Here is a 27,527-nt window from a genome sequence, read left to right on the forward strand (position 1 = left end):
GATGGGAACTACACTTGTGGGGAGCACAGCATAACATATGGAGTTGTTGAATCGGCTATGTTGTACACCTGAAACTGATGTTCACATTGTGTCAACTACACTCAAATTTAAAATTTTAAATAAAAATTTTTCCTACTATAAAAAAATTTAGCCTAACAGTTGATACACAGTACCTTTTCTTTCCTCTATGTAGACTTCCTGCAGAGAAAAGAATGTGACCAATTAATGTGTGCTCTGTTCTGACCCTTGAGTCAGGTTTCCCCAATCGAACTGGACTGAGGTCAACACTCTCCACTAGAACCTTTAATGGTGGAAATAAAAGCTCTATTAATTGTAGTGTCCAGTATGATAAACATGTGGCTGTTGAGAACTTGAAATGTGGTCAGTGTAAATGAGAAAATATTTAATTTCAATAGATTTAAATTGCCAACATGGCTAGAAGCTACCATATCTAACAGTGAAGCTCTGGGTGCACTAGCTAGATGTATCTTCACAACCTGCAACAGTGAGCCCCAGATACAGGGTTGTGATGACCCCAGGGTGACCCACCTTCATAGCCTTGCTTTAAGGAGCCAGCCACCAGGGGGCACCTGAGTGGCTCAGTCAGCTAAGTGCCGGACCCTGATTTCCACTCAGGTCATGATGGAGCTCCACAATGGGCTCTGCGCTCAGCAGGGAATCTGCTTGAAATCTGCCTCCCCCCACCCCTCCCTCCACACCTTCTCTCTCTAATAAATAAATCTTAAAAAAAAAAAAAAAAGAGCCAACCACCACCCTCTTTGTTCTCATCTCTTAAAAGCAACTTGACATGTATCTTCTTCCTAAAACAAAAATGCCATCAAGGATTTAGAATGCTAAACTTTCTTAATGGAAATGTGAGAGAGGAAATTTTAAAACAAGTGGCAAGCAAACATTTAGAGTACAAAAGCTCAAAGTAAAAATGTCCTAAAACAGATTCTAATATCATAGGAACTTAATATGTAATAAAAGTAGTACCACAGGGACGCCTGGGTGGTGCAGTCAGTTAAGCATCTAACTCAACTGCGGCTTGACTTTGGCTCAGGTCATGATCTCAGGGTCATGAGACTGAGCCTCGCATTGGGCTCCCCACTCAGCAGGGAGTCTGCTTGAGATCCTCTCTCCCTCTCCCTCTAAAAATAAATCTTTTAAAGGGCGGGGCGCCTGGGTGGCTCAGTCGGTCAAGCATCTGCCTTCGCTCAGGTCATGATCCCAGGGTCCTGGCATCAAGGCCCCCACTGGGGTCCCCATTCAGCAGGTAGTCTGCTTCTCCCTCTCTCCCTTTGCTCCTCTCCCTGCTCGTGTGCGCTCTCTCTCAAGTAAAATCTTAAAACAAAAAAAAGTACCACAAATCAATAGAAAAATGACTGGCCACAAACCACATTGTAGAAAATTTAGTTAACTCCTTGGGGGGAAAAAAAAGAGTTCTCTTCAGCAAGAGGAAGGGTTTTTAACAACAGAAGTCATACACACGCCAAAATATCCTCTGGGAATCAAAAACCACCACATACACATACACATACACACACACACACACACACACACAAACAACAAAAAGCTAGGGGCAAATTATTTGTAATAAAGGAGAGACAAACTAAAAATTAATATTTAAAAAATTTTCAAATTAGTAAGAAAAAAGTTTAGAAAACAGTCAACATTAAAAAACAAGAGAACCAGGAAAAGCACATTAACTTCATTAATATAAAAATTGCATATCAGAACAATGACATACCACTTTTCACCTATTCAAATGGTAAAAATTTAAAACATAATACCCAATACAGGTAAAGGTATTGACATTCTCCTACACTGCTTCAAAGTATTCTCATACATTGCAGATTGGCAATACATGTCAATATTCTTCAAAAGTTATATCCTTTAATTCAGTAATTCTACCATCAAATGTCAATCTCCTAAATAATCAGGGATGTGACAAAGATTTATGAGAATCTTCATCAACAGCATTTATAAGAAAAAAATTAGAAATGACAAGGTCCAATCACAAGAGATTAGCAAAGTAAGTCATGGCTCATCTATACAATAGAATGTTAAAAATTCATTAAATGTTTTTAAGCCTATTTAATGACATGGAAAAATAACACAAGTGTAACAATATTAAGTCAAACTAAACTGAATGCTTCTCCCAGTGACATCAATGTTCAGTTAAAGGATGTAAAATTCAAACAGTTGCCTCCCCTGCTCCCAGAATGTCCTCTCTGCTCCAAGCCATCCTCCACCTTTGCCTCTGAAGGCCTTCTCTGCTGCTCTAATCTACTCCCTACCCATTGCCCTCCTTTTGTTGCTGGGCCTCCCCACTGTAGACACTTCTCTAAGGATCAGTCCCAGGGATAGAAGACACTTTTATAATGTCTTTATCCTCTCAAAGGTCTTTTGACCCCAATACCCAGAATCCTCTTCTGTGGCATCAACAAGCTCTCTCGGGATGTCCAGCCCTGTTCCTCCAACCCCTACCTCCATCCCAAAAAGCTTCTCTTCTTTCCTGCTAATAATGAACACTTAATGAATGAATGAATGAGTAAATGATCTAATAGTATAAATCTAATTCTCATAAAGGAAATAAGTTTAACTCCAGAGGATGAGGTTACGGGATGCTTTTATTTTCTTCCCCACATTATTCTGCTCACTCCATGTTTCCTACAACAAATGCACACCATGTATACTTTTTTAATAAGAAGAAAAAATGGAATCGTACTTTCTCCTCCACTTTCACTGGCCCCCTAGGTCCAGATTAGAGATACTCATTCTTGACCAGGGGTAACAAAAGAAACTCAAGTTTAGGATTTCTATATATTTTGGAAAACATTTAGGACCTACAGTAAGTCCGGCCTTAACAAGTAGCCTCTGGGCCACTAAATAGCAATTCTTTTTTCTGGAATTAAAGATTAACGAGTTAACAAAATTAAAGCATGTCCAAAAACCAGACCGCCATCTTGTCTGCCATCTCTTAACAAACTGCAGAAGAACCCACAACACAAATCTGGCCAGAGGGCTTATAACACTATTTCACAAAGTTGGCTGTGTTTTCCCTCTTCTCACAAATGGCCAGCTTGATGCATTGCATGTTTAGCTACAAAAACCTCTGCTGACTCTCCCTGTAACATTTTCATGGCTCGCCAATAGATCTGTCCACAGTTCTCAGGTCTACCAAGTGGGTGGTTCAATTCTTCTTTGATGTAATCCATCCAAAGATCTTTAAAAGGAACGAAAAATTACTGTAAACATACAATTAGATCATTGACAAGACTTTATCATGTAAACTTATTTAATATTGATTCAGTGTAAGATTTCTAAGAAACAACTTGTTGCTGTCATTTCCCTAGAGCCCTGAGTGAAACAATACCTCTCTCAGCTTCTTTACACTAAGGCACATCAAACTTTTTTTAAAGTGGAAAACTTCACTTTAAATCATGACAGTCTATGTAGTTCATACACCAAAAATACTAAATATTTTAGAGGGAGGATTTTGCTCAGTCTCTTTCAAGGTGAAACTGAGCTTCAATACATTCACTCTAAATGTGCCTAATAAAACTTGCTTGGCTTATTAAAAATGCCATTTTCATTCATTTCACCAGAAGGTCTGCTAAAACTTTGTAAAAGCTAACGTATTTTTTTTTAATCTAAGTTTAACTACTAGACACTGTTTCTGAGTTCATAAGTAAACAGATTTTATATGACATACCTATACCCAGAAATGTTTCACAAGTCCTATAAAAATGAGGACAGTGTGGCAACAGCCAATGACAACTTATGTCAGTTAGCATCCCACTACCCCTTTCCTATCACTCCCACTTTTACTCTGACCTACACTAACCTTTCCCTTACAAATATCACATTTTTTTAGAGAACCAAGCCAAGCAAATTGTTCTCTACTCCAGAGTTCTTAATGAAAGACCCATAAACTCTTGACCTTGTGAACTTGAAGTTATAAGCCAAATTATGTCTGCAAGTATTTACACACAAAGTAAGGGGGAAGGCAGGGCAAGGATGTAAGTTTTATTCTCAAAGAGGGCCATGACCTAAAAAGAGTTAAGCACTGTTCTAACCATACTGATGGGCTACAGACCACACCTGCAAACAGATGTGTCTATAACTGAAGTTTACTTACCAGAATCTACAGATCCAAACTCTCTCAAAGCCCTCTCATAATATTCTCTTAAGTTCGCCATCTTGCAGGATTCCTAACAAAAATAATCAGACAATCTTGCCTCAAAAGCCTAATTCATAATGTCACAAATTCCTTTCCACCACACTGTTAAAACAGCTACCACCTATTAGGTATCTGAAGGGGAGAAGGCTCAGGGTTTAGGACGAACACAGCCTAGCTCTCACCTTATCCAGAGAAAACTCAAACGCAGCACTCACCAGAGTGAAGTCAATGTCAAACGGTGATAAAAGCACTCTGTTCTGGCAGCATGGAAAAAAGCCTAATTGATTCTCAGTTGGGGGAACAGGGGCAGCTTCACAGGAAAATACATTTGAAAGCCCTGAGGGAAGACTAGGATTTAAATAAATAAATGGAGAAGGTTTACTCCCTGTGGCTAAGGATTTCTTTCTTTTGTGTGTCTGGGCCCCAGCAAATATTAGCTATGTCCACCTTAAAACTTTTTATATGAAGTCAAATTTATATTAGTATATAAATACTAATTATATAATCTTCCCCGAGTTTTTTAAACCCTCTGACCTTAGAAGTTTCCTCACCCATAAAAGAAGGATAATGATATCTCTTACAGCAACTACAAGGATTCAATTAAAAAATGCTGACTTGGGGCACCTGGGTGGCTCAGTCGTTAAGCGTCTGCCATAAGCGTCTGCCTTCGGCTCAGGTCATGATCCCAGGGTCCTGGGATCGAGCCCCGCATCCGGCTCCCTGCTCTGCCGGGAGCCTGCTTCTCCCTCTCCCACTCCCCCTGCTTGTGTTCCCTCTCTTGCTGTGTCTCTCTCTGTCAAATAAATAAAATCTTAAAAAAAAAAAAAATGCTGACTAATTATGAACCTAGCAGAGTAGGTGGTACTAACTTTACAATCAATAAATGTTCATTCTTTACTTCTATTTCCATTTAAATGTATTCTCTTTTGTTTCATTTTCAAAGGAGAGTAACCTCTACAGTTTAAAAATACTCTTGTATAGTCATGTAACTATTTCCTCATTCAAATTTCTCTTCCCTAAGGCTATATTATTTTACAGAAAGTCAACTTCACTCCGTATCATACACATGCATTAAGAACAGAATCACACTTTGTTAAGGGCTCATAAGGTGCACAGGACTGTGCAAAGTGCTTTCTACGTAGTACCCCCTCCTGGCCTTGTAATCTGCACATCCCTGAAACAGATATTATGACCTTCTTGACGGAAGAAGATGCCAATGCTGAGAACTGCCCAAAACACATACCTATTATGTTATTAATCCAAAGCCTGGTTACTAATTATTACGCTGTATTACCTCTTGTATGAAAAGAACAAGAACAGATAAATGACCCACAGAATGATTAAAACTATAAAAATAAGAGTTCAACCTCACTAGTAATTTTTCAAAATTCAAGTAAAAATAATAAACACCAATCAAAATACCAAAATAAAGGAGAAAAAGCAAAACTGCAGATTTAGAGAGGGTGTGAGGAAATAAATATACTGATATTCCTGATTATCACTATAAAGAAGTACACTTCTTTTGAAGGACCATCTTACAATATATGAAGAACCATTAAAGGGCGCCTGGGTGGCTCAGTTGTTGAGTGTCTGCCTTCGGCTCAGGTCATGATCCCAGGGTCCTGGGATCGAGCCCCACATCGGACTCCCTGCTCTGTGGGGAGTCTGCTTCTCCTTCTCCCTCACGTGTGCTCTCTAGCTCTCTCTCTGTATCTCTCCAATAAATAAATAAAATCTTTAAAAAAAAAAAAACCATTAAAAAGGATTGTTCTCTCCAGTCCCAGAAATTTACCTCAAAAAGAGAATTCCAAAGAAGAAAAAAATGCTGTCTAAACAAAATGTTTACAGCACTCTTGTTTTCAGTATCAAAAATTTGGGAAACAACCTATATGTAATGGACTAGTTAAAACTGTGGGTTTAAGAATAACACCACAACCGTTCAAGATGACAACCATGGAAAAACACAGGAATGTATTCACAAATTAACGTTAAGTCAAAAAAAGTAAGAGAAAACCTCCACATGGCACATAAGACAGAAATAAAACTTGTGTGTATACACGTAAACAAAAACTTGAAAGTAAACTAAAAATTAAAATAAATATGGTTGGCTGAATTACTGTGATGGGATTACAGACACCTTTGGATTTTCGTGTATTATTTTTTACACTTTTTTTTTTTTTTTTTTTTTTTAAAGAGAGCGGTGAGGAGACACAGAGGGGGAGAGAGAGGGAGAGAAAGAATCTTAAGTAGGCTCCATACCCAGCAGGGAACTCAATCTCACAACTCTGAGATCGTAACCTGAGCTGAAATCAAGAGTTGGACACTCAACCAACTGAGCCACCCAAGTGCCCCTCGTGTATTATTTTTTAAACGGAGACCTTCCTGTATTTTCCCTCACTCACAAGTTCAGTTAAAAACACCAGAAACATGGGTCACCTGGGTGGCTCAGTCGGTTGAGTGTCCAGCTCTTGGTTTCGGCTCAGGTCATGATCTCACGGGTAGTGAGATCAAGTCCTGCATTGGGCTCTACACTCAGCAGGGAATCTGGTTGGAGGTTCTCTCCCTCTTTCCCTCTCCCCAACTTGTGCACACATGCTTACTCGCTCTCTTTCTAAAATAAATAAACAAATCTTACAAAAAACAAAAAAACCCACACCAGAAACAGTTACTGCCTACTCTCTACTTCATGACCCAATACGAAAGACAAACAGGGTGCTCCGGAGGCAGAGAAGCAGCACCTCGCCCAACCTGGTAGGGAGGGTTTCCTCTATGAGGTGACATCTGAGTTTTCTATTTTCCAGACATGGACTTTCTCTTCTTTGCTTGATTACCATTCCTTAACCATCTCTATGAAAAAATGGTTAGGTGAGGGGACTGGAAATTTATACTATATATGAGAACTTTTTTTTAAAGATTTTTTTTATTTATTTGAGAGACAGAATGAGAGAGAGAGCACATGAGAGGGGGGAGGGTCAGAGGGAGAAGCAGGCTTCCCGCTGAGCAGGGAGCCCGATGCGGGACTCGATCCCGGGACTCCGGGATGATGACCTGAGCCGAAGGCAGTCACTTAACCAACTGAGCCACCCAGGCGCCCCTATGAGAACTTTTTAAATGACAAAAATGCTGCCATATAGGAGAGTAACCACCAGTTCATTTTCCCAGACAAGAAATGAATAGAACACTTACTTGCTCCTTTTCAAACTGGATTATTTTCCTGAAAAAATCAACTGAAAATGGACGGCTTTCCTGTAAACTACAGAAAAGGAGAAAACGGTTATCGTCCAAAGAGACAACAAGCCTCTTATATCCCATGACTCTAACTACATCCCTATGCCCGTGCCTCCACAACGCATGGTTTAATAAAGACCTGGCCACAAACACTGGATTTGACCACCAGTCACTCTCAACACTTTCAGTGTCCAGTGACTTACTCTTCACCCCCACCAAACTCTTTCCTACCCAGTTTTCTTCCTGTTCTCCTCTTCCCCACTTTTATAGTTTAAAGTTCCCTCTACTGCATCTCAAGGTCTTTCTGAAGGAGACCAATAATTCCGCTTCTAAGAATATATTCTAAGGAAGTAATTTCCAGTATGAACAAATAATATTTGTGCAAAAATGTTCACCAAAGCAGTATTACTATGACCATCTAAACCATGGTACATCCCCAGAGCGATGTACCATACAGCTATTTCTAATGAATGACATTCATGAAGAACTATTACTGACAGGAAAAAGGCCAGTGCAATGTTCACCAACAAAAGCGGTATACAAAATGTGATTATAGTATAATCTCAAACATGCAAAAACAAAGGGTTTTTTTTTGTTTTTTTAAGATTTTACTTATTTATTTGTCAGAGAGAGAGAGTGAGAAAGCACAAGCAGGGGGAGAAGCAGTGGGAGAAGGAGAAGCAGGCCCCCCTCTGAGCAAGGAGCCTGATGCGGGGCTCGATCCCAGGACCCTGGGATCATGACCTGAGCTGAAGGCAAACGCTTAACTGACTGAGCCACCCAGGTGCCCCGAAAACAAAGTTTTTAAATGATACATTAAGCATGTTTTTTTCTCCTGATTACAATGAATTAATAGTTATCTCCCTCTTTTTCTAATTTTCCACCAACAGGTATGAACTGCTTTTACTGTTCAACAAAAGACTTTCTGAAAAAAATCTCTTGGATTACTTCCTCAGATACTGTTTGCCATACATATAACCTGGGCATGGGAGGCTGAGTGAGGGGTGGGGAGACGAGTAACAGTGATGAAAGTTTGTGAGCACCTTTTAAACACAGCTCTGGCCTTTTTGTAGCCACCACTTCGGTAAGCCCAATCCAGGTACTTATCCTTCAGAGTGACTGAGTTAGCACCTTTGACGGCTAAGAGAGCTTTCTACAATTAAAAAAAAAAAAAAAAAAAAAAAGACACAAGCTACATGAGGATATTTATAAATATCAAAACAAATTTTCCCAGAACCATCCCAGGCTGCTCAATTAACAGTGCTTTAGGAACATCTGCTATAAAAATAACCCTAAAACTAGCCAACTAGTGAACCTATCTGCTCATTCCCCACCCACCACAAGACTCAGAACCTAAGGCCTAGACCTTAAAAATGGCTTCTGTGTCTTCTTGGCTTTTGGCACCTTCACTCCACTGTGCCCAAGAAATCCACAATGGCAGACAGACCTGGTCACAGTGAGAAAGAAAAAAAAGTTAGAAATTGATGGCTTAGCTCTATGCTCAGAAAACTAGTCACCATAAAGACAGGCTCCTACTGAGATACTCAATATGTAAAATACGGATTCACTCCCAGGCTGTCCTCACCATGACCAAATTCTCAGTGCCCAGTAGGGATGGCCTGCCAGAGCACAGACAGACTTGTGACCAAGACCCCCAAAGCAGCACTCTCCTGTCAAAACTAGCACCCTTCTGTTGGAGTACTACCTACAGTTATTATCATCAGCTATCTGTGAATTAAGCAATGAAGTGTCCATAGCTGGTCAGACCCACAGCTACCCAGGTCACATCTCTGCTGTCTAAGACCTACGACACAAGTACTACTTAATCCAAACTCAATTATCTGATCTTCACTCATGCCCCAGAGACACACACAAATGAGAATTAAGATTTTTTCCCCACTTTAACTTCCAGAATACTTTTTTCCTACTAATATAAAAGGGGGTGCCTGGCTGGCTCAGTCAGGAGCGTGCAACTCTTAATCTTGGGGTTGTGAGTTGAAGCCCCACATTGAGTGCAGAGATTACTTAAAAATAAAATCTTAAAAAAAAAGATTCTAGAAGGCACATGGGTGACTCAGTCAGTTAAGTGTCCGATTCTTGATTTTGGCTCAGGCCATAAGCTCAGGGTTATGGGACCGAGCCCCAAATCGGGCCTGCGCTGAGCAAGTAGTCTGCTGGAGAGTCTCCCTCTCCCTTCCCTTACCCCTCCCCCTCTGCTCTCTAAATAAATAAATAAATATCTCTTTAAAAAAATATTGACTGCAAAGCTTTAAGATTTAGAAATATGTGTCTGTTTAGGGACGCCTGGGTAGCTCAGTCAGTTAAGCATCTGCCTTCGGCTCAGGTCATGATCCCAGGATCCTGGGATGGAGTCCCACATTGGGTTCCCTGCTCAGCGGGGAGTCTGCTTCTCCCTCTTCGCCTGCCACTCTCCCTGCTTTGTGCTCTCTCTCTCTCTGACAAATAAATAAATAAAATCTTAAAAAAAAAAAAAAAAAAATATATATATATATATATATATATACATATATATATGTATGTCTGTTTAAAACTCGGGCTTTGGAGGGGCCTGGGTCGCTCAGTCGGTTAAGTGTCCAACTCTTGCTTTTGGCTCAGGTCATGATCTCAGGGTCGTGAGATCAAGCCCTGCATTGGGCTCTGCACTAGGCACAGAGTCTGCTTGTCCCTTCCCCTTTGCTCCTCCCCCTGCTCTCTCTCTCAAGTAAATAAAAACTTAAAAAAATAAAATACATAACTCTGGCTTAAATACAGCTTTGGAAGCAAGGGAGAAAAATACTCAGTATTTCTCACTTATAAGATGTCAAAATAAAATAGAGAATTTCATATAGTCTTTCTTTTTTTAAAAGATTTTATTTATTTTTTGACAGTGAGAGAAGGAACACAAGCAGGGGGATGTGGGAGAGGGAGAAGCAGGCTTCCTACTGAGCAGGGAGTCTGACACGGGACTTGATCCAAGGACCCTGGGATCATGACCTGAGCCGAAGGCAGACGCCTAATGACTGAGCCACCCAGGTGCCCCTTATTTAGTCATTTTTCAAATAACAAATTAGAAATAGGCTAGTAAATGGAAGAGAATTCTTCCACTCCTGACCCTTGATATAGGCACACATGCACTCTAGGGCCAGCCCTCATCAGACAAGCACACTTCAAATGAGCTTTGGCTCAGTCTCAAAAGGTTTCCCAAACACAATGAAATACAAAAGACCCAACTCACAGACCTGGGCTTTCAGATGCACAAAAGCTTCTTCAAAAAGCCCGGCTACATCAGGGCTCTTAGAGTCAATCAGCACCTGCAGCTTCATCTGCCACATCGTCACGGAGTCTCTAAACGATTCAGTCCCGGCTACTGCTACCTCCAGAGCTTCCTTTAAAAAGTCCTGATGCAGCAACAACTCGATCTGGGTAAGACAAAGGATCACTGGAAAATTATCCACTGAAAGCTAGATCATCTACGTGGGGTGGGGGGGGGGTGGGGGGGGAGACAAAAAAAGACCTCATTTAAGGCAGTGATTTCAACATCATCTCCACTTAACCTTTGGCAATGGCTGCCAAACAGGCACAAAGTAAACAATCAAATTCTCTTCCATTGCCTGCTCTTATTCCTAAAGGCTACCAAAAAATAGGTAAGACATACAAAATAGAGGGCCTAAATAATTTATATTGAAAGTTAAGTTTTTAATAGTTCACTATAATAAAACCCACACCCACCAAACAATATAAAAATCAGACAAAACCAGTATTTGTGGGTTGATAATGAAACATGTTTATTCATTCAAATGGAGTTGGGCACACAATCAACTGGTACCATTTTTCTGAAATGTAATTTGACACTGTGTAACAAGAGTCATGGAAGTGTTCATATCTTAAACTTGGAAATTTTAACAAATATAAGCCAACACAGAAGGAAATCTTACATGTTCAAAATGCTTAAATCCACACTATTTTAACAGAAGAGGGAAAAAAACTAAAACCAATTCAATTTTTTTTTTTTAAGATTTTATTTATTTATTTGACAGAGAGAGAGAGAGAACAAGTAGGCAGAGGGAGAGGGAGAAGCAGGCTCCCCGCCGAGCAGGGAGCCCGATGCGGGGCTCGATCCCAGGACCCTGGGATCATGACCTGAGCTGAAGGCAGCCACTTAACCGACTGAGCCACCCAGGCGCCCCAAACCAATTCAATTTTTAAAAAACTGTGGAACAGCAAATAAATGGCAATATGTAGTCTGCTCATTCGACAAGCATTTTTATTGCTCGCTATACATGCTAGATTTAATAATGAGGAAATCAGGTACGTTCTCCACTGCCCCAGGGCCTCAAGTCTAGAAGTAGAGACGGTCTGATACTTGCCTTGACAGAAAAAGAATCACATGCTATAAGAGTACAAAGCAGGAACACCCAACAGGGTCTATGGCAGCTATGAGACAGAAAACACCATTTATGCTAGGCTTAAGGAAGAGTAGGCATTAGTTAGAGAAGGCTCTCCCAACAAGCATGTGCATAAGAGACAGCTTATGTTCTCATAATGATACAAAAGGAAATCCAAGTTCAACATGGCTGAAGGGGTAGAATGTATACTAGAGAACTGGCAAGTGAGGCCAAGCCGTATTAGGGAGAATGACCAGCTTTATCCAAAGGACAGTGGAAGCCACAGAATAATCTGATCGGTTTTTAAAGCTCATTCTGTGGAGAATAATGTGGAAAAACGATGGATGTAGGAATCAGCTAAGCATTTTAAGTTTAGAGGCAGTATACTGAGCAGCTCTCATTAAAGGCAAGGGCACCAGAGTGATGAGGTAAATGAGGTAGTAGGCTTAGGAAGGGCAGCATCAGAGATTTGGGGAGCAGAGGATGTCTGAATAGCCAGAGTGGTGAATGACCAAATAGTCACTACAGAAAGAGAGCAGGGCTGCCACAGCAATACTCAAAGCAAAGTCCACCTAAATTTATAGGGGGTGACTGTCCTGCCAGTATTCAATAGCTCAAATGGGAGCAGCTGAACTCATCCAAGCCTGGGATTTTTCCCAGATAGATGCCATAATGGGAAAAGGGTATCTCAGTCCTGGTATAATACAGCAAACTAGTATATGCATTACCTAGCTATATGTAAAAAGTATTTTTTAAATGTTAACGTATGAACATTTCTGTACATGTCAAGAACTTTGTGAGCTGGCAAAAAAAAAGATAACTATCACTATTTTAAAATCAAGTAAACAAACTCAGAAAGGTTAAGTGGCTTGCCCAAGTTACCTAGCTATTAAGTGACAAAACCCGATCTAGACTATGTATTCCTTCAGCACATTATCCTGGTCACCGTAATAATCCTTACCCACCCCAGAGAGCAGGGATGGGTTAATAAGCTTCTTACTAAAATATCAGCTTCCGAAACATAGGAACACATCTAATTTGTCTTTATTGTTACCATACCAATTGTTATTCTGGGTCAGGCATACATTCAGGAAAAGGATGTTCAGGAAAAGATGGATGGGGAGACAAACAAAATAAATCCAACTTGTGACTCCTTATTCTGAGTGTTTCCCACTATATAACATTCCTCCCTTTACTGGTACACATTTCACTTTTGGCATACACCAAATACTGAGAGACAAATGTAATGTCTCTACATCTTCCACTCCAAACTTCCAAATGGGCTTAGTCATATAACTATATATTAAAAACACATGACACCAGCAGGAACCAACTGGAATTAAGTATGTGTTATTGGCAGTGAATGTGTCCTTACCCACTGCTTGTACTGGAATTCTGGTAGAAGTCTGAGTTCATGTGCCTTCCTGAATGCCATCATGGTTCTTTCCAGCCTCTGAAATCAGAAAAATCCTTCAGTTCGTTATAACATCCCAGTAGGGGTCTTTGGCCTCTGACAGGAACAAGTGCAGTTTTGCACATTTCTGAAAACAGAGAGAAGGAACTTGAAGTGGTTTCACTTATGATTAGACCAGCCAAAAAGCGGCACCAAGCACAGTCCAGTAAGAGAGCGCCTCCTAACCAGGTGGCCCGAATAAGGATGCAGTAGACTCAGACCTTTAGAATGACTAGGTCACCCACAAAGAGAAAGAACTTAGGTTAAGCATGAAGCTCTTGGAAGCTGTCCCAGGCCCCAAAGGAGCCATGTGTCTGCTCTTCTTCCAGAAAACAGTCACTTTCTAGTCAGCCACTATAAGCATGTAACTTAAGTCCCTTACCCTCTCTCTGAGGAACTGACTGCTGGTCTTCTTAGTGAACCTTTCCAAGCAGAAGTTGATATAACACTTCCACATGGCCTCTGGAAAAGTCAGAGAGATTACACTGATCAGATCGCCAGTCTCTCTGTTTAACAGTCATCACACATCTTTTCTGTGAAGGAAAGATTCCCCAGAAGAAGAATTTAAACTAGTCTTGTAAAAAAAAAACTAGTTATTCCCATTACAGCCAATCAACATCTCAAACACTGGGGGGAAAAGCAACTGAGTAACCACACATAAAAAGTAAAAGCCTCGGGGGCGCTTGTGCCTGGGTGGCTCAGTCAGTTAAGCGTCTGCCTTCGGCTCAGGTCATGATCCCAGAGTCCTGTGATCAAGCCCCGCATCGGGCTCCCTGCTCAGTGGGGAGCCTGCTTCTCCCTCTCTCTCTGCCTACCGCTCTGCCTACTTGTGTTCTGTCAAATAAATAAATAAAATCTTTAAAAAAAAAAAAAGTAAAAGCCTCATCCATGTTATATATTCCTTCTACCTTAATACTCCCATATTACAAAATCTGAAAGTAAATCTGTGTCAAAAGATAATTAGGGAAGGACAATCTTCTGAATTACTATTTCCTAAGTATCATCTCCCCCAAACAGATGAACATAAACATCACTACTGTCGAGGAAAGTCTTAAAAGCTCCATCTTCCACCAGCAAACAAGAAGTTGGAAAGCCAGGCACATGGTCAACTACCACAGAAAGATTCCTGAAAACTGATTTTGGAAACAGAAACAGAAGCTTCAGTTTCACATTTGTGAATATTACCACTTGTATACCACACCAAGGTCTGGCAAAGTTCACCTGTGGGGAGAGTCTTTACTGCCTCTTCATACACAGCACAGCACCTCTCCTCCTTCCGGCCCACCTCCACTGCTCTGGCTTGTTTCGTGGCAGGCTGCTCTCCGGCTGGCTGCATCTCCATCGCTAATTCTCGCCGTGCCACATAATCCCAAGTAAGAGGGTCATCTGTGTGCAGAGCCTGAAGGCTGCAAAGTAGTTTACTCGTGTCAGCCCTATGACATGAGACTAACTCAGAATATCAGAGACAGTTCCCTATGCTCTAAAAACGGACCCAGGACACCCCTTTAACAATTCCATTACCACGAGACAACTCCCCACTAGGCTCTCCAGATAGCTTCACACTCACCATATAAATTTTGTCAATCAATCAGAGTTGTGCCACATTAGGTTTCAGAATGTTTTAGATATCATTCTCAAATGTTAATTTTCAAGTTAGCTCTCAAAGTCAAATCAACAGGTATGTGTGACAAGACAATTCTCTTCAAGCCCTGGAGAACCTTATTATATCCAGGCTCTTGATTTTCTATAATAGAGGCAAAGAAAAAGCACAACCTAATCCTCTACCAAAGCCCTGAAAAATCCAAAGAGCAAACTGATCCATGTTCTATTTTATCTCCTGTGAAAGTAAGGGGTGCTACGTAAGAGTGAAGTACTCATAAGGTAGGCTGCAAATAATTCTCAAACCATACGCTCAAACATTAAAGAATAAAATTACCTGCAGCAATCAACTATAAACATTCACAAGGACCACTCTCATTTTATGGACAAAAGACATGCCAGCAAAGCAGGAATATACATTTTGATATAAGCTGTAGGATATCTGTTATTGAATAAAGACAAACTATTTCCCAAGGGAAGCCAATAAGGGTGTCAAACAACTTTTCCAGCAATCTATTTTTTTATATAACTTACTATGATACAACAGTCCTAAAACTTTGCTTTCTTCCAAGGATTTAGCGTGGTAACTTCTCTCCCCCTTTCTAAACACCCAATCTCAAACTTTTACCACAAGATTAGAAATAGACATATTCACCTTTCCATGACTTTACTTACTCATCATAAATTTCTTTTTGCAGGTCTGTGGCAAAGTCGAATAGCTGTGCAATTGAAAGCAGTGACACATGAAATTCTGCACCTAAAATTTAAAAAGTGGGGGAAGGGAGTAAGACTCTCAAGTATCATTTTACTCTAAAGTATCACTTTCTTCTATAAAAAAGTACTACTTTCTTATATGCTAGAGTTCTTTTGTTTTGGGGTTTTAATTAAGAAATAGGACAAAACAGATAAACAAAGCACCCACTACACAATCAAAACCATTATTGATATTCGGGAGTATTCATAAGTTCTTCCTTTCTTCTAAACTTCTTCCCGATATAAAGAAATGTTCTAAATCACCTGTTTCTTTTCAACACCCCCCCGTGACTAAAGTACTCAATAAACTCACTGAAATGTTCAAGTATATCCTAAGGGGCAATCAACCTTTTCTTAAAGAAAGAGAACACTATTCGTACAGAATTTTTATGCACAGAGTAACAGAATTTCTAATAGAAAATTTCCAAGTTAGCTAAAGGTCTTTCTTATTATAAATAGAATGTTTCACTCTCCCATCATAAATAAAATTTCAAAATATGCGTACCTTTAATTATGCTTACAGAATTTTTGTAGATGATCCGTGCCAACTCGCCCTTAAGGATTTCTTCAGGATAATCTAGATTCCCCTAAAGCGTATTATATTAAACATAACTTAACAGATAGGCCAGTAACTAGAAAAAGCACCAGGATGAAAATTAACAGTCCTAGACTACCTGTGCCATATGTATGACCTCTGGCATTCACGTCTCTCTCTGGGCCAGTTCCCTCACTTGTAAAATGTGCAGCTTAAACCAGACCACTGAACTTCCACAGTGAAAGTTCTCTCAGGCTCCTAGAGTGATGGCAAGATCACACGGCTTAAGGTCGGACTCTCTACTTAGACCCAAACAGGTGAGAATTTACACACCTTGCTTATCCTTATGTGTCAACTCTTATTTGAATAAAAAAGTTCACAGCTGGAAACCACAATAACAGATGATAGCAAAGTTCCTTTTTCAGCTCTAACATTCTAAAACTTCTTTAAAATTACTGACACCAAAAAAATTGTACAAAACAAAAAAGAAAGAAGGCTAGGAACCACAGATTTCATAACCCCCCCCTCAAACTCCTTCAACTGATTAGTATGTCATTTAATGAAACTATAAAGTATTAAAGAAGACCATTTACCATTCCATCAGTAATAAATAATCTTGAGGACTACTTCAATTACTCCAAATGTCTATTTTTAAAGCACAAAATTCCATTTTTATTAATAAGCCCATTTAATTAAATCAACTCTAAAGTTTCAAAATAAGACATTAAATTGGGAACAAAAATACCTTCCAAAAATTTTCTCTTACTCCTAAGCAGGCTCGAAACACTACAAATTGTTGACATGGAACAACACACTCGGATCTTACCACATCCATTTTGGCTTTTTCAAATTCTTGTTTTTCTTTCCTCAGTTTCTCAGCATGCATCAACTCCATCCTAAAGTACTACACAAGGGAAAAAATAAACTAAAAACCTTTGGAAATAATTTCTTTTTATCAGAAATACATAAGATGTCATTTTACACCCATTAAGTATCAGATCTGGGAAAGTCTAGGAGTAGTATAATATTTTGTTATGAAACTAGCAAACATTTGTAAGGAAGGAGATCTTTGTGATGGCAGAACAGCTCTGTATTTTGATTGTGGTAGTGGTTACACAAATCTACACATGTAAAAAAAAAAATGACATAGAACCATATGGACACATCATACCAATGCTGATTTCCTGATTTTCATATTATGTAATTTTATAAAATGCAACCATCAGGAGAAATTGATTATTGGAATGCAGGACCTCACTGTACTATCTTCATAATTTCCTGTCAATCTATAATTATTTCAAAATAAAAAATCAATGGCAAATATTTACCGTCAAACATTATGAAGAAAAACTCATGCACAACTAACATGTAAACTTGGACATCCCCAGAATTTTTAGGACTTTGAACTTTATGTTACAAGACATGTGAAAATAACAAGTTCTTTTTTTTTTTTTTTTAAAGATTTTATTTATTTATTTGACAGAGAAAGACACAGCGAGAGAGGGAACACAAACGGGGAGGGAGAGGGAGAAGCAGACTCCCTGCCGAGCAGGGAGCCCGATGCGGGACTCGATCCAGGGACTCCAGGATCATGACCTGAGCCGAAGGCAGTTGCTTAACCAACTGAGCCACCCAGGCGCCCGAAAATAACAAGTTCTTAAAAAATGTTTATACCGTAGGGCACCTAGGTGGCTCAGTCGTTTGGGCGTCCAACTCTTGGTTTCAGCTCAGGGCATAAAAAGGAACTTTGTTCAGAGCATGATCTCAGGGTCATGAGATCAAGGCCTGTGTCTGGCTCCACACTCAGTGCAGAGTCAGCCTGAGATTCTCCCCTCTCCTTCTGTCCCTCCTCCCGCTCACATGCATGCATGCATGCTCTCTCTAAAATAAATAAAATCTTTTTTTTTTTTAAGATTTTATTTATCCATTTGAGAGAGAGAGAATGAGAGAGAGCAAGCATGAGTGGGGGGAGGGTCAGAGGGAGAAGCAGACTCCCCGCCAAGCAGGGAGCCCGATGCGGGACTCGATCCCAGGATTCCAGGATCATGACCTGAGGCGAAGGCAGTCGCTCAACCAACTAAGCCACCCAGGCACCCCTAAAATAAAATCTTTAAAAAAAAAAAAGATTCAGGGTGCCTGGGTGGCTAAGTCAGTTAAGCGTCTGCCTTTGGCTCAGGTCATAATCCCAGGGTCCTGGAATCAAGACCCACATTGGGCTCCTTGTTCAGCGAGGAGCCTGCTTCTCCCTCTCCCTCTGCCTGCCGCCTCCCCCGGCTTGTGCGCTCTCCTCTCTCTCTCACAAATAAATAAAATCTTAAAAAAAAAAAAAAAAAAAAAACGTATAAAGATGGCTGAACCCTGGCCCCACAACTAAAAAAGGTAGGGTCCAGTTCCCTACCCCTCCCAAACATAATGGGTAGGTCAGAGTTCTCATCTCTCACTAACAAGATGGAAGTTGCACATGGCCAACACCTATTAATGGCCAAGAAATATCTTTGTTACCCCTTTTCTCCAGCAGCAATCCCTACTTATCCCTAGCCTCCATAAATCAGAGTCTTTTTTAACTTAATAAAGAACGTATGTCCATAAAGGACCAAAACTCAGACAACACTCTCTTATCTTACAGGTACAACTCACTTCTTGATAAAGTTTCGGGCACTCTGGATGAAAGCGCAGAGCTCGAAGAAATAGCTGTCTTGCACTTTCTGAAGACAAGCGATCTTCCATTTCCCATTTGGCTGCCATAATCCACAAAGCTATAAATGAAAAACATCAGACTTCATTTCAGTAAGTTGACCGAGTCAGACCAAAAAAGATCAATGTTCCAATTTTAATACTTAAAAGAACTTTTTTTAATCTTACCAAAAGAGAAAGGGGATGGAGACTGTTTCTAGTGGTTAACTGTAAAGTATTACTGCTTTATTTAGAGTAGTCTGAACCAAAGACGTAAATGATAATATCCGTGGATACTTATGTGCCTCATCCAATCTGAAGTCAACATCATTATAAGTCACATACAAATTTTAAAAGTGTGAAAATGCTGGAAAATTATGCATTTTAGAATCAATGAAATAAAAATATTTCGTTCTTTTGCTTTATTATTAAATAGTTCATGATTTTTTTTGAATGGCTCAATTTTAAAAATAAATTTTTTACCACACCTGTTGGGAATAAAGGCTTAATAAAAATCAAAAACCTTTGTCTTTCTACATAAGAAATTAACCTTAACACTCAAGCTATTTCCCAACTTAATAAACTTAATAAAAGTCAGCTATGTCGGGGTGCCTGGGTGGCTCAGTCATTAATCGTCTGCCTTCGGCTCAGGTCATGATCCCAGAGTCCTGGGATCAAGCCCCACATTGGGCTCCCTGCTCAGCGGGAAGCCTGCTTCTCCCTGTCTCACTCCCCCTGCTTGTGTTCCCTCTCTCGCTGTGTCTCTGTCAAATAAATAAATAAAATCTTAAAAAAAAAAAAAGTCAGCTATGTCACCAGATAAGATTTCCTTTGGTAAAAACGACTTATGGTTGGTAACCACGTCTGGACTAGAAGGGTTGTGAATGAGAGAGAGCAATGCTCTGGGCTTTCTTGAACATGTGACTCCTGAAATCGAGCACAGTCCTTTTTAGGATCCCTGGAAGCTATGCCCATCCATAGGTCTTCCAAGCCAGAGTGGCTCCTCAACCCATTTGTGTGATCTCATTCCCTCATACCTGAACTGTCATCTTGGGAAACAGAGACCAGCCTCCTAACTGCTAAGAGTACTCTACTAAAGATACACACCTAATGCTGTCCTGCTGTATCCTTCTGAATTAACTGGTGCCAAATGTAACCTGTACTGTGTGAACCTGGTTGAGCCTAATACTTGAAAATAGGCACTGGAGCACCTCCACTAGCCTTCGGCTCAGGTCATGATCCCAGGGTCCCAGGATCAAGTCCCACATCAGGTTCCCTGCTCAGCAGGGAGTCTGCTTCTCCCTCTGACCCTTCCCCCTCTCATGTGCTCTCTCTCTCTCAAATAAATAAAATCTTTAAAAAAAAAAAAAAAGAGGGAGATGCCTAACAGACGGAGCCATCCAGATGCCCTGCATGTAGAGCTTCCTTTAAAAAAATAACAAAAAATTGGGGCGCCTGGGTGGCTCAGCCGTTAAGCGTCTGCCTTTGGCTCAGGTCATGATCCCAGGGTCCTGGGATCGAGCCCCGCATCGGGCTCCCAGCTTGGTAGGAAGCCTGCTTCTCCCTCTCCCACTCCCCCTGCTTGTGTTCCCTCTCTCTCTGTGTCTCTGCCAAATAAATAAATAAAATATTTTTTAAAAATAAATAAATAACAAAAAATAAGGGGCGCCTGGGTGGCTCAGTCTTTAAGCGTCTGCCTTCGGCTCAAGTCATGATCCCAGAGTCCTGGGATCGAGCCCCACATCAGGCTCCCTGCTCGGCGGGAAGCCTCCTTCTCCCTCTCCCACTCCCCCTGCTTGTGTTCCTTCTCCCACTGTGTCTCTCTCTGTCAGATAAACACATAAAATCTTTAAAAAAATAAAATAATATAATATACTTTAAAAAAATAATAAATAAAATACTTTTAAAAACAAACAAATAAGTAAGAAGAAACTTAGTCCTTCTTACCCACAAATACAATACCTGACGCAATAAGTGGTACACAATATGCAGGGATGAACTAAGAGGCAGCTATTTGGAAACCAAAAGTGTTAAGGCCAAGTACCTATGCTCAAGTTCTCAAAATGATATTGTAGGTTTATTAAGCAAAGTAAATTCCAAAATAGCTTGAGTCTACATAAAAGGTAGAAGAGGGGGCGCCTGGGTGGCTCAGTCGTTAGGCGTCTGCCTTTGGCTCGGGTTGTGATCCCAGGGTCCTGGGATCGAGCCCCGCATCGGGCTCCCTGCTCAGCGGGAAGCCTGTTACTCCCTCTGCTTGTGTTCCTGCTCTCACTATCTCTCTGTCAAATAAATAAATAAAATCTTAAAAAATAAAATAAAATAAAAGGTAGAAGAAAAACTGACGAGGATCTCACCATACCTGGTTTGTTTGAATGAATGGCCAACATGGCAGAAAATACCTTGCTAAGTTGAGCTTTGGTAGCCTGTAAAAGAGAAAAAGCAATTCTACTTCCTATCCAGTGAAATCATTGTTACTAATCTCTAAATGATCTGGTACTGTTTCCTTACTAACTTAAAATCCAATGGGGCAAGATCTCCTGCTGTAGGGACGTATAAATACAGATACATTCATGGTTTTCTTCTACCTAAACCACTACATGTAAACATCCTAAATATCTAAAAATTTTCAACTTTACTGAAGAAATACACACATAAAGATCATTTTCTGGCTTAGAAACCATTTACATAGTCATTCAGATATACAAAGATTATACTGAAGTTCAGCCTTCTTGGGTTCTTTTCCCACTTGCTAACCCTACAACTTTGGAGAAAACATGGGGTTCAGTAAACAACTGTGGGACTTAAAAGGCAGACTAACTGAAAGAAGGAATAAGGAAGCAAGACACAGCTGCCCAATACTCACCCATTTCTTACAAAAGACTATATAGGATAGCCAAAGTTGAACATCATCCTGCAAGAAAAGCAATGTAGTGAGCTGCGTGAATTTTAAATTTATATATAATACAATTTTGCACTAATTTTTTTTTTTTTTTTTTTTTGGAAACAGAGGTAGATTTCAGAAAGGCCAATGTGGTAACACATTGCTCAGCCTATTAGGCTTTTCCTCACTGAGGCCCTAGATCTCTTAAATATGGTAACTCCATCTGGCCACCACTCCCACCTACCATGCACCAAGACAAAATGTGTTGTCTACCCAGTGTGTTCAATGCAGCTCTTAAATGGTCTCAATCAGAGGTAGTAACCCAAAATTTGTCATTCCCAAGATCCAAAGTATTCTCTATATACTATATTCCAGTCCCAGAGCCCACTTGAAGAATATCAAGTGAGTGAGGTCCTGCCCCTACTCCAACCATTCATCTTCTACCTCCAAGTCTTTGGTGTACCTCACTTAGAGATTTATCCAAACAAATCCCAAATTTCTAATCCTTAATTACGTATCAAATCTACCATTTTCAGTACCATCCTCAAAGAATAATGGTGAGGTAATGAGATCAATTTTCTTAATGGTTTGGTAAGTGATTTCAAACAATGATATTATAATTCGGTTACATACTGACACACCCAAGTATAAATAATGCAATTGAATATTGAAATCACAGTATATAAAATACATATCTTCACATCTCTTATAATTAAAGATGTTCTGATCACTTACTTTCCATTTTGCTGAAGCTCGTCGGAAGACACCTTGTACCCGGTGTACAATGGAATTCTCAATCTCATCCTTCTTAAATGAATAGCTGATGCGCTAAGAAAGGACATACACAAAGCCTCAATTTAATCACATTTATCCACAGCAATATTCTTAATCTTAAACAGTACTAGTGATAAAGAAAACAAATAATTACAAATATCCATTATGAGCACATCACCACACAATTTATCAGTACCAACTGCTTCCCAAACCAAAGTTCTAGCTACAGAGCCACGCTGCTTAATTCTAAATTTTTCCAGCTTCCAGGGGTGCCTGGGTGGCTCAATCGTTAAGCGTCTGCCTTCGGCTCAGGTCATGATCCTGGCATCCTGGGATTGGGCCCCACATCGGGCTCCCTGCTCAGTGGGGAGTCTGCTTCTCCCTCTCCCTCTGTCGCTCTCCCTGCTCATTCTCTCTCGCATTCTTTCACTCTCAAATAAATAAAATATTTAAATTTTTCCAACTTCCAGAATATCTACTTACAGTTCTCCTTCTCTGAATCAACTCCAAAAGATTAATTTCATACTATGGAAAAAAAACATACAAAAAAAGAGAAAACAATTAACATTTATAACCTTTTAAATACAGGAAATACATTTAGCTAAAATCATAAAATAAATAAAAATCAAGAACATAAAACAAGATTGGGGGTGGCAGCACCTGGGTGGCTCAGTCGTTAAGCACCTGCCTTCGGCTAGGGTCATGATCCCAGGGTCCTGGGATCGAGTCCCACATTGGGCTCTCTGCTCAGTGAGAAGCCTGCTTCTCCCTCTCCCACTCCCCCTGCTTGTGTTCCCTCTCTCGCTGTGTCTCTCTCTGTCAAATAAATAAAATCTTTTAAAAAATAAATAAACAACTGACTCCTGATTTCAGCTCAGGTCATGATCTCAGGATCATGAGACTGAGCCCCACATCAGGCTCTGCACTGGGTGTGGAGCCTGCGTAAGATTGTCTCCTTCTCCCCGTACTCCCCCCACCCCCCGGTTGGATGCTCTCGCTCTCTCACTCGCTCTCTAAAATAAATTAAAAAACAAATAAATAAAACAAGATTGAGGCAGCTAGCTGGCTCAGTCAGTACAGCATGCAATTCTTGATCTCCAGGTAATGAGTTCAAGTCCCACATTGGGCAGACAGCTTAATTAAAAATAAAAAAGAATAGGGCGCCTGGGTGGCTCAGTCATTAAGCGTCTGCCTTCAGCTCAGGTCACGATCCCAGGGTCCTGGGACCGAGCCCCGCATCAGGCTCCCTGCTCCGCCGGAAGCCTGCTTCTCCCTCTCCCACTCCCCCTGCTTGGGTTCCCTCTCTCGCTATGTCTTTCTCTGTCAAATAAATAAAAAAAATCTTTAAAAAATAAATAAATAAATAAATAAAAAAGAATATAAAACAAGATAACCTGCTATCAAGCACAATTTGTAGTATATGTCTTAACAGTCACTGAAAATTCACCTTATATCTGCAAAACTCATAAATCCATGCATTAGCATGGTTATAAACGTCTTAGATACAAAAAATGCATGTTATCAAAATCATAACACTTAAAAGATTCCCACTGGTTCAGTCGGAAGAGCACATGACTCTTGATCTCAGGGTCATGAGTTTCAGCCCCACGTTGGGTATAGAGATTATTTAAACAAATAAACTTGAAAAAAAAGAATAGGGGCACCTGGGAAGTGCAGTCAGTTAAATGTCCGCCTCTTAGTTTCAGGTTGGGTCAATATCCCAGGGTTGTGGGGTTGGGCTCAGCACAGAGTCCGCTTGGGACTCCCTCCCTCTCCCTCTGCCTCTCCCCACCACCCCCGTGCTCTCTCTATCTCTTTCAAATAAATAAATAAATCTTAAAAAAAAAAAAAGTTCTTAAAATGTAGTCTCAGGGCCCCTGAATGGCTCAATCAGTTAAGCGTCCGACTCTTGATTTCAGCTCAGGTCATGATCTCAGGGTCATGAGATCGAGCTCCATATTGGGCTCCACACTCAGGGGGAAGTGTGCTTAAGATTCTCTCCCTCTCGGGGCATCTGGGTGGCTCAGTCATTAAGCATCTGCCTTTGGCTGAGGTCATATTCCCAGGGTCCTGGGATCAAGCCCCACATCAGGCTCCCTGCTCAGCGTGAAGCCTGCTTCTCCCTCTCCCACTCCCCCTGCTTGTGGTCCCTCTCCCACTGTGTCTCTCTGTCAAACAAATAAATAAAATCTTAAAAAAAAAAAACTTACTTCCCTCTCCCTCTGCCCCTCCCCACACTCATGCTCTCCCTCTAACAAATAAATCTTTAAAAAAAAAAAAAAATGTAGTCTCAAGCCTAACACAATGCTCTAGGCATGGTCTGATAAGTGCAAAACACTTTTTTTCAAACTAACATCTTCTCAATGCCTACTGTTTGCCATGTCCTCAGCTAACTTGCCCAACACTCTACTTTTGTTATAGAGTCAATTAGATTATTCTTTCCCTTTTTCCTTTTTACTGGGGGCGCCTGGGTGGCTCAGTCATTAAGCATCTGTCTTTGGCTCAGGTCAAAGATTTAAATAAAAACTTAAAAAAAAACTAAAACTTATTACTGAAGTTTAGTTGACATAGAGATTATATTTTTTGATGTAATATGCTCTTGGCTCATTTTGATTTAGCAAACTACTATGAGCTCTCAAACCTCTTCCAAATATAGGATTCATAGCCAGGTCGCACTTGTTCACCTGTTGTTTTGTTAAATCTAAGGTCAGAATCTTCAGTATTGTAACATTTCATCTTACTACTGGGTTCTGAAGCTAGAGTTTATCATCCAACATATTAGCTATTCTCCATCTGAAAATTGGGTCCAGCATATATACTTTATATTCACTCAAATCTTCCATCTATTTATAGTACTGAAGAATTTGCAGCATACCTCTTTCTAAGGTAGCAGACTTACAGACACATAAATATTAACTTTCCAACCATCTATTGTTGTCAAACCCACTCTCCTCCCCCCAACCCACAAGAAATAGTAAGTCAATTCTCTTGTTGACATCCTGATACACAATATATTTGGCAGTACCTGATTTACTAACACTATAAAAGAAAAAAAAAAAGTTCAGTTTGCCAAGGACTATAGCCTTAGCTATAGTTATTCCTAAATCACCTTTATTCCTGGTCAAAAATTACCATTTAATTGTCAATTCTAGAATTTTATAGAAATCTGAATCAAGCTCACCATTCTAGAACTGATTTAAAATTTGTGAAGGGATTAAAATGTAATGAACTTATACACTTACTTGAACATAATTGATAAAGTCTTCCTTAAAAAGAGCTCTTCGCTGTATTCTATATTCCAGATCCGAAGCCTTTTTAATGATAGCCCTGAGGAGAAAGCCATTTAAGATGTAACAGTTGAAAAGAGCATAAGTTAAAGAACTTTTGGGTTTTTTTTAAGTTTATTTTTAATATATTTAAAACCCATTTGCCAAAACCTGAAATTCCCAAATAATTATCCTTCATAAGCAAGTATTCTCTTATGTGATTACTTCTGTGTGCTTAGGGGCATCAGGATGTATTTTAAAACTTCCATGAAAATCATCTTAATAGACTGCCAGGACCACTGACATTCCCACCACCAAAGCAAATAATGTTAAGTACTTTACAGTATCTTTATGTGACACTAGTAAAGATTTACTTTCCTCCAAATTCTGGTCACTTAGGTTTTAATAATAATCAAGTATCTTTTCTAAACTCCTCTTACTTCTGAGTTTTCAACATGCAGACTAAAAAAAGAAAAAAAAAGACTTCGATTGTCCCTACTATTTCTACCTAGGAAGGTTTATTAACACTACAAAGGACTCACAGGAAGAGATTCACTGTATTTAGCTAGACAGAACACAACATGTGTATATTAGAAGAATTTAACGCAAGATGTGCAAGACTAGTAACTATCTTTAGTTAACAGTAATAATAAAATAACAGGGGTGCCTGGGTGGCTCAATCGGTTAAGCATCTGCCTTCTACTCAGTTCATGATCCCAGGGTCCTGGAATCAAGTCCCGCATTGGGCTCCTTCCTCAGTAGGCGCCTGCTTCTCCCTCTCTCTCTGCCTGCTGCTTCCCCTGCTTGTGCTCTGACAAATAAATAAAATCTCAAAATAATAATAATAATAATATTTATTGAACACTCATTAAGACTCCACATTGCTATGTTCCATTTCACTAACAAATGTTTAAGGCTCCCATAGTCACATCACTACATTCACAACCATTGTAAAATGCAGAAAACCATTAAAAAATATTCAACTTAATTCTAACAAATTACTGAATGCCAACCATGTGCCAGACGTTGTTGGCCAAGCCCTGGGGTAGAACACGAAATTGAATTAAATAGTCCCCATCTTCAAGTCTTATTAGAAAGATTTAACCACTCCTCCTGGGCTCCAACAGCACTCTTTGCATCTCTAGGGCAGTACACTCTAGTACAATCAACGTACAGTACGCTGCACCGTAAGCAAAATGTTTAATTTGTCTCCCCCAGCACACACAAGGCAGGTAGCTCCTGATGGGTAGGCATCCTAGTTTTATCACCTTTATAGCCCTAAGAACTGGTTCCATGAAGAGCTGTCAGACGTTTGGTGGGTAGTGGACAGACCACCTTGCATCGAAGGAGAAATTCTGGGCATCAACAAAATATGAAAATGGGCTTCTGCCAGATTAAGAAAAATAAGCCCAATTAAGTGCCCCTCGCATCCCTGCCCCCGCCAGACTCCCTCCCCTCCCCTCAGCCCGCCCCAGCCCCTCCACTTCCTCAGCTCTCTCTCACTTAATCTCCGCATGACTGAACAGTCCAATGCGCTCCAGCTGTTCCAATTCGGGGAGTCGATCTTCTATGCGTTCCTGAATTATCTCCGCCATGAGGTCACAACTCTACAACCCACCAAAGAACCTCTCAACCGCCAACCAGCGCAGGAAGAGCCCACCTTCTATTTCGGAGACCCAGCCCTAGCGCTCGCACGTGCTGACGCAACGTGCGCCCTAGGTCCCGCCTTTTCCGCTTCCGCCGCCGCCACAGCCTCCGTCGCTGGAGAAGGCCCTCTGGCCCTCGCGGCGGCTT

At 40.4% G+C, this 27,527-nt stretch overlaps 1 protein-coding gene across 2 annotated transcripts; it reads right to left on the minus strand.

Annotated features, from left to right (window-relative positions):
* Nucleotides 1-1,397: 1,397 nt before the first annotated feature.
* UTP6 (UTP6 small subunit processome component) lies at nt 1,398-27,527 on the minus strand. Of its 2 annotated transcripts, XM_045889436.3 has the most exons (19): nt 27,237-27,523; nt 25,710-25,794; nt 22,951-22,992; nt 22,429-22,521; nt 21,676-21,723; nt 21,172-21,235; nt 18,777-18,895; nt 16,966-17,043; nt 16,110-16,191; nt 15,527-15,608; nt 14,474-14,658; nt 13,635-13,714; nt 13,175-13,252; nt 10,654-10,833; nt 8,781-8,861; nt 8,458-8,567; nt 7,373-7,439; nt 4,145-4,217; nt 1,398-3,229 (listed from the first exon to the last, which is right to left on the minus strand). In XM_045889436.3, the coding sequence occupies exons 1-19, from the start codon at nt 27,326-27,328 to the stop codon at nt 3,072-3,074; spliced, it is 1,797 nt and encodes a 598-aa protein (XP_045745392.1). In that variant the 5' UTR covers nt 27,329-27,523; the 3' UTR covers nt 1,398-3,071. The 2 variants fall into 2 exon arrangements, with proteins under 2 accessions (XP_045745392.1, XP_064439268.1); XM_064583198.1 differs by lacking the exons at nt 1,398-3,229; nt 4,145-4,217 and adding an exon at nt 4,229-4,534 and having other exon boundaries at nt 27,237-27,527.

Source organism: Mirounga angustirostris, unplaced genomic scaffold (assembly GCF_029215605.1).
Source record: "Mirounga angustirostris isolate CCGP_5_RB_7025 unplaced genomic scaffold, mMirAng1.0.hap1 SCAF_17, whole genome shotgun sequence".
Classification (NCBI taxonomy): domain Eukaryota; kingdom Metazoa; phylum Chordata; class Mammalia; order Carnivora; family Phocidae; genus Mirounga; species Mirounga angustirostris.